We start from the raw sequence: 7,861 nt of genomic DNA, 5'->3' as shown, positions 1-7,861 counted from the left end.
CTATTGCAGATGCCAGAGATGAGGGATTCAGTCCTGTCAGGCACTGAGACTGTGGCTTCCCAGATCCGCTCTGGCAGTGTCATTGTCTTCCCACAGTGAGTATGTTGGGTTCAGCAGCCCCTGGCTGACCAAGCCAGGACCTTCTCAGCTTGCGTCTGGTTGTGCTGTCTTGCCAGGGCTTGTGAAGTCCTCTCAGGAAGTTATTCAGAACTAATCAGCAGTGGACCTCTATGATGCATCACACAGTTTCTGGATATAGTCTAGAGTAATGCTGCATATTCTGCTCTCTTACCAGAAATTTTACATTAGCTCCCTAATATCTTTGTGACCAGATTATTAACACAAGGTGCAAAGCAAATATGGAGCTCTTATTCAAACTGGAGTCTTCTGGTTTCCAGGTATGAACTCCAGATTGTGCAGCCTGCCATCAAAGGACCCGCAGAGCTCACCGAAGAACAGGAGGAGGAGAAGGATGATAATGGCAACAAAAAAGGTAGTGGAACGGTTGACACCTGGGTGGTGTTTGGACATTCTCCTCACTAATGGGACATTATAGCCAAGGCTACAATGCAAGGCATAGGCAACTTCATTTCATTTTGAAAGTTGGGAATTCCAGTCCTGCTTTCTTAATTGTTCACAAACATACAAGTATCTTTGGGCTGAACACACCAAAAGAGTGAACTTGCACACACGAGATCTGTAGAGAGATCCCAAAGTCTGTGCCCTTCATGGGAATTTCTCCCTCCTTCCCCGCAAGGCTCCATTTAGTCACCAGCATTTCTCAGCAAGGCCTCCCCCTGCTTTTCACGATATAGACAAGAGAAGCCAGTAGTACCAGAATTCCCCAGGGAATAACATTACCCTTTAGAAATTAAGAGTTGGACAACATCCAGTGTCAGGAAAGGCCTAAAACCTCATGGGAAACATGGCTCCAGGGGGATGGCTTGGTGCAGTTTCATCACATGTATGCACACCTGCCCATCATTCCTGTTAGAATGGGCACAAAGATGCTGTTTGAAGAGTTCTCTGCTTTCTTGCTTGCAGGGGCTCTTCCTGACAATCGCCTTCTCTCCAGAGAGAGGCATGCTCCACCCAAAAAGACTTCTATCCATAAGGAGGAAGACAAGATGCACAAAACCAGGGGAAAAGGGCTTCCTGACAGGTCAGACTTGGGGGAAAATGGATGTGGGGGACCCTGTGCTCTTATTCTTTTTAGGAATAAGAAGTTTCCTTCAGACACAATGTCTGGGCTAAGTCTGGCAGGCTATTACCATGTGGTACAGATGCTAAAGTTTCCTTGTTGGGTAATCAGAGCATTAATGCAACTGCCAGGAGGGATCTGTGGTATTAGAGCCTTGAAATAACAGACAGGAGCCTCCATTCCCATGACTCTGGCCTTCTTCTTGATCTACCAAGAGAAGGCCTAAACCTGGGCATCCTGAGCTTTCCTAGGGAGTGTTGTGCCACACCTGATGTTGCAGCTTGGGGTTATCTCTTTCTCTGTATTTGAAAGTACTTGGTCGAATGCAACCAATCTTCCTGCAGAGCTAGCTGCCTTCTGCTGCAGGGGCACACCTTGGGAGACCAAACTGGAAAACAAACTCGTCCTCTACTCATACAGATGCCTTCTATTCTACCTTTTTAGTCCACCACCACCAATCCAGTGGAGCTCAGTGAAGAAAGTGGAAGCCAAAAAGAAAGAAATCCCTCATGCTGGACCAAAACTTGTAAACTTTATTGCTGAAGCTATTAAGACAAAAGAGCAGGTATATAATAGGGAGTGATGCAATGTTTGCGTAGTAGTTTATTGTAGAAAAGCACGGTTGTACAGCCATTGACTCTGAAAAGATGTCGCAGTGTGTGCTCATTTGTACATTAAGTGACTTCTCCTGGAGTCTACTTTAAAAGATGGGGGTTACTGTATGTTTAGAATCTGCTCTTCACTTCTGTTGTCTCATGAAACACATTAGAACACCTTCCTTGCCACTATTCATAATGGAGTTCAAAATCAAAATGCCAGGCTTTTCTGGGATAGGAAATAGGAGTTTTTTAGATCATTGGTTAGTTCACACCTTGGTTGAGCCCACGATAATTCAGGAGCAAAACACAGCTGACAAAAAGGGGCAGAAAAGAGAGTGAGAAATCAATAATAATAATGAATATAAAAACAAAAGCAGATGAGACTGACATTGCTGCTGTTACATTTCTGTGGCCCTCCAGAGAAGAATCCTCCAGGTTAAGAAACGACACCAAAGAGGTCTCTGTGAACTTCAAGCTGTAGAAAGACAGGAGAAGAAAGAATGGCAGAAGAAAGAGAAAGACAGAAGGAAAGAAAAGGAAAAATTGGCACCACCGATCCCTGGGAGAGGAAACGATAAGCTACAGAGGGCCACGGTACAGGCAGCATTTTAAAATAGACAGGAAGAAAACATCTCTCTCCTACAGAGGAGCTTGAGATTTCAGGCTATTTCAAGTATTCCTGGAACTGTTACTGCAAAATGGCAGGAGTCTCATGAGAAAGGGTCAATTGGGCGATGCAGTGAAACCCTGGTCAGACTCCAGCATCCAACTCCTGGGGCAGGCGGAGGTCCTTCTTCTGGTTCCCCCTCTACTGCCACAGTATCCCGGCCAGAATTCACCCCTGGGATCTGTACGCTGGCAAACAGCCCTGTGTCTTTGCAGCATGCTTGTCTGAGATTCTCCCTTCCTTTGCAGAAACCCACTGTTTCTTGGGGCACCACGCAAATCCCTTCTGCCAGCATGAGGAGGAAGGTGACCAGCCCAGATCTCATAGAGGGAATGATGGGGAACTGGAAAGAGGATGGCGAATCATCCTCAGAGAAGGAGGGTGACAACTCGCTGGAGATACCCCCAAAAAGGTAAGTATGGAGCAAGTCGTGCCAAGGCCTGGGGCAGCTGAGTAGCACTGACCCATCTGCAGGGTCAAGGATCCAAATCCCTGATCCGTGGCTCTCCTCTGAGCTGTCAAGCCATGGGGAGACCTGGGGTCAGGAGCCCCCAACTCCAGGTGCCTTTCTGCAGCCCAAAGCAAATGCCTAAACCTCATGCTGTGGGCACCAATGAGACTCTGTGTGCAGGGCCTGGGGAAGGTGAGAGGCAGGAAGGTTTCAGCCAGAGCATGAGTGAGGGTTTCTTCCTGTTGTTCTAGGCCAATTTCCCCAGGGACAAGCCAGGCCCTGCTCGAGATAGTGACGTGCATCCTGGGACAGGTTGACCGAAGTCGGAGGGGACACAGGCATGAAGAGAGGGATCGGGAAGATAAGCTGCAGTGGTAAATATATCCAGATATGGGTGGTGTTTCCCCTCAGGCAACGCCCTTGCTTCCACCCCCAGCAGCAGCAGGGGAAAGAAGGGCTGTTCCCAACACACACTTCCCCAGTAGAGCCACCTTCTGCTGCAGAGCGGGGTGCCCAGCCTGGGAGCAAAGGATGGCAATCTTCCCTGTGCTCCCACTAACTCCTCTTGCTGTGTGTCTGCAGTGAGCTGGCTGTTTTGAAGTGGAGAATGTGCAGGAAAAAGAAAAGCCAAGGCAATGACACTCCTGTGGCTGGACCCCAACCTGCACAAACTATTTGTGACAGTCCTGAGAGAGCAGGACAGGTACATGATAGACAGTGATGTAATTCTTGTCTCATAATTCATTGTAGAAAAGCACAGTTATATGGCTACAGAGTCTGAAATAGCTAATCTGTACTCATTTGAACATTAAGTGATTTCTTCTGGAGCTTCCTTTAAACCACGTATCTTCAGTTGTTTGTCTTTTTGGAGTGTGTTCTTTGCTCCCGTCATCTTATGCAACATATCAGACCATCTTCCTTGGCACCATTCTTCATGGAGATAAAAAGGCACTGTTCATAATGCAAATAAAAATGCCAGGCTTTTCTAGGGTAGGAAATAATTTCTATTCAGATCATTGTTCAGTTTGTGCTTTGGTTGTGCCTGTTATAACTGAGGAGCAGACATGGCTGATAGAAAGGCTAAAGACAAGGGGCAGAAGAGAGGGTGAGAACTAAAAAAATCCCACAAAGCACAGATGAGACTCCCACTGCTACTGTTGCATTTCTGTGACCCTTCAGGAATTCTACTCTCTCCCTGTGAGGAAAGATCAAAGTAAACACTGGGAAGCCTTACGTAAGAAGTACCTGAAGACAGCAAGGACAAGGTCGCCTTCATCAACAGCAAGAAGGGAAAGGGAACATCTGTGGAAGGCCCAGGTACCAGAAACCTTGTGAAACACTCAGTAAAATAGCATTTCTCTCCTCCAGAAGAGCTGAGCTTTGAAGGTCTCCAAGTCAGCATGGCATCATTGCTGCAAAATTGCAGGGCAGGTGACTCCTATCTGTCATGCTTGCCTGCTTATTACTGTAAGGGAGATGTAGTTAGAAGAAGCCAAAGGGCAAAGCCAGCAATCTGCCATGGTGAGCACATACACTGATCATCCCTCCCCCGAACTCAGACAAGCTCTGTTTCAGGTATCTGCACTTGCATTTGGACACATCTGTTCACAGTCCAATGACCTGAGCCATACCTAGACTACCTATAAGGCAGCTAGTTCTTTTATTTAGTCTTCACTGCATTGGAATGATCAGGAACATTATTCGTAATAGGAAGGCACATTTTCTGGAAGTTTATAGTTTTTAACCGAAGCACTAGGATTTCCTTCCAAGCATGCTGACATTAAAAAAAGTTCTGCTTGTCTCAATGCACAAGGGATGAAGTCTTTAACTTCACTGGACAAAAAGATTTGAGAAGGAGTGTTGTAAACATGCCTTTGCAGCACTACAGGCCTTCAGCGCTGATCAGTGGTATGGCCTCTGCCCACACTTCCATCTAAACTGCATGCTACTTTTTGCCCCTGCATGGTGGTAGAAACTGTATCTGTTGAGATATTATGGCTAGGTGCTGGATGAAATGGAAAGTAAAAAAGAGTTCTGCAAAACTGTGAGGGCTTTTGATTAGAAATTCCTTTAAAAAACACAAACCCACCACCAACAAAAAACAAAATCCCAACTCCTGGGGCAGGCGGAGGTCCTTCTTCTGGTTCCCCCTCTACTGCCACAGTATCCTGGCCAGAATTCACCCCTGGGATCTGTACGCTAGCAAACAGCCCTGTGTCTTTGCAGCATGCTTGTCTGAGATTCTCCCTTCCTTTGCAGAAACCCACTGTTTCTTGGGGCACCACGCAAATCCCTTCTGCCAGCATGAGGAGGAAGGTGACCAGCCCAGATCTCATAGAGGGAATGATGGGGAACTGGAAAGAGGATGGCGAATCATCCTCAGAGAAGGAGGGTGACAACTCACTGGAGATACCCCCAAAAAGGTAAGTATGGAGCAAGTCGTGCCAAGGCCTGGGGCAGCTGAGTAGCACTGACCCATCTGCAGGGTCAAGGATCCAAATCCCTGATCCGTGGCTCTCCTCTGAGCTGTCAAGCCATGGGGAGACCTGGGGTCAGGAGCCCCCAACTCCAGGTGCCTTTCTGCAGCCCAAAGCAAATGCCTAAACCTCATGCTGTGGGCACCAGTGAGACTCTGTGTGCAGGGCCTGGGGAAGGTGAGAGGCAGGAAGGTTTCAACCAGAGCATGAGAGAGGGTTTCTCCCTGCTTTTGCAGGCACATTTCTCCTAGGAAAACGCAGGCATTGCTCGCAGCAGTGACATCTCTGGTGGAGAAGGTCACGCAGGGACAGACAAGAGAGATCAGTAGACAGAGGGATCATGAAGAGGAGGCTCAAGTGAGTAAAGAGCTATCTGCTGCAATGGGGTGTCCCTCTCTCCTTCCACTTCCAGCAGCACCTAGAGGGACTTCTCCTGGCACCTCCCGTGGGAGGGACAGCAGCACACTTCTGAGTCTGTGGCCTTGGTCAGACAGTCCTTAACTGAAGGGGAAGTTGCTGATGACTCAGAATAAGATTTCCGCTTTGGACATAGGTGGCTGAAGACATAAGGATTTGTCCAACGTTCGGCTCTCCATTTTCAGACTGGCAAGCCTGTCCTACCCTCTCAGAGTACAGACACCAAGACCCTTTGCCCTGGGGGTTGATACCTATTCACTCCATCGCAGGTACTGCCTGACTCAGTTCCCACTTGACTCAGCCCCCGACTGATTAGTTGCACTGGGGACTTCTCACTGGCTTGGGCAGGAGTGCCTGTGCCGTATCACAGAGACCACTGAAATGCTGCTCAAAGCGGCTCCATTAATACCTGGCCTGCATTAGGCCTGCTGTATTTCCTTGCTTTCTTTCTGTACCTAAAACTGAACTTCTTTTCACTTCTCAGGGCTAGAGAGCCAGTCCAGCACAATGTGAACCAGCAACTGCCAGCTGTGCTGCCAAAGCGTTCTTGTGTTGAATAAAACCAAATCTCCAAATTGTTGTGCATCTGTCCTTGGCAAGGTGTGCATTGCTCTGCACTGAGCAATATGCGAGCTTTGCAGGGTCAGGAAAAGGACAGCTCAGAGACAGGGAATGTGTTTCAGTCCCTGCTCTGGGGGCAGTTTAAAGGGTCATTACGTAATTCTTCTGCTGGAGCCACATTCTTCGTGGTTTAGGGAAACTCCCTCTCTTTCCTGCTCCTTTGCCCCAGAGAGGGGAGGAGTCGAGAGCTGCAACTGCAGTAGTGCAGGAGGGACTGTGAGGCTGGCATGAAGAGTGTGTGCGTGGAGGTTTCTTCTCCCCATACCTTCCTCAGCAACTGAGCTCAAGGCGGAGCGGTGTCACTCGAGCTTGTGCAGGATGGGGCTTTCAGACCCAATGAAAAGGGTCTCTCCTCATGGCCTGTTCTGTGCCCCAGGAGAGAAGTAGAAGAAACATGAGCTTCTAATGGGAGTCAAGGCAATACAGATTGCCCTGCTCGGGGGCTAAAGTCCAGCTTCAGGAAGATAACCCAGGCTTGGAAAGGCTCTGGCCTCAAATAGCATGTCTTGTTTGACTGCAGCATCTACTTTGTCCCTAACATGACAGTCCTCGTGTAGCATCACATGGCAAAGTGTGGACATAGCTTTCCACAGCCTTATGGGTTCCCTTTTCTGGACAGCCAGCTGTGGAGCCTCCTCTGCTTGCCTCAATGCCTCTCTGCCTTGGGAGCGAAACAGAGGAACTGAGGGTGCCTCAGACTAACACCATGGAGTGCTGAGGAACACAAACATACCACTACCATAGGGAAGCTGCTTAACTAAATCAGCAGGTGTGTTACTGACACCACTGATCTGCAACTTCTCTGTGTTTGAAAGATGACGGAGCATCACTGGTATTCATCCTAGAAAGAGGTAAACTTAAGATTCGTGCAAGGCCAATAAACCTGCTGTTTTCATTCATCACCTGCCCAGCGTGCCGGGAGATGGTCTAGACAGTCAGAACAACAATCTAGAGGTAGAGATGGACATTACCAAACCGGATATACCTTTCACCATCAAATCATGCAGTGAAAGATCAGCTAACTTGTCAGCACTAACATCAGGAGCAATATGGATTTCCAGGTGGCAAGTGAGCTTAGTAGAACTCCCAAGGGGTAGGAGTGCACTACAGGCAGACTTGAGCGGCTGATTTCTGAGCAACAACCAGAAAAGTCCTGTCACACTCCATCTCTCAGCCATGCAGAACTGAAGACAGAGAGGTAAGCAGGGTCCTCACATGTTTCTCCCCATGCTTTGATGTAAGCATCAACATTTAATAGGCTTAAAAGTTCACCTGGTAACAGTACCCGTGTGGCCGTGTGCACGTTCTTGCTACAGATGAAATGGTAGGCAATGATGGAGAATACATAGGAACAGAAGAAAATGATGGGAAAAGAATGATAGGGAATATACTGGGAATAGGCAGGAATGATGGAGAAATCAGAGAGTA

General features: G+C 48.0%; 1 protein-coding gene across 1 annotated transcript; it reads left to right on the top strand.

Annotated features, from left to right (window-relative positions):
* The first annotated feature begins 413 nt into the window (after positions 1-413).
* On the top strand, positions 414-6,384 carry LOC135330402 (uncharacterized). The gene is made up of 10 exons (XM_064524034.1): positions 414-493; positions 1,045-1,162; positions 1,646-1,766; positions 2,716-2,879; positions 3,170-3,292; positions 3,501-3,621; positions 4,098-4,235; positions 5,178-5,341; positions 5,632-5,752; positions 6,297-6,384. The coding sequence occupies exons 2-10, from the start codon at positions 1,128-1,130 to the stop codon at positions 6,300-6,302; spliced, it is 993 nt and encodes a 330-aa protein (XP_064380104.1). The 5' UTR covers positions 414-493; positions 1,045-1,127; the 3' UTR covers positions 6,303-6,384.
* Positions 6,385-7,861: the final 1,477 nt, after the last annotated feature.

This window comes from Dromaius novaehollandiae, chromosome 20 (assembly GCF_036370855.1).
Source record: "Dromaius novaehollandiae isolate bDroNov1 chromosome 20, bDroNov1.hap1, whole genome shotgun sequence".
Classification (NCBI taxonomy): Eukaryota; Metazoa; Chordata; class Aves; order Casuariiformes; family Dromaiidae; genus Dromaius; species Dromaius novaehollandiae.
This window is presented reverse-complemented; position numbering and strand designations above follow the sequence as displayed.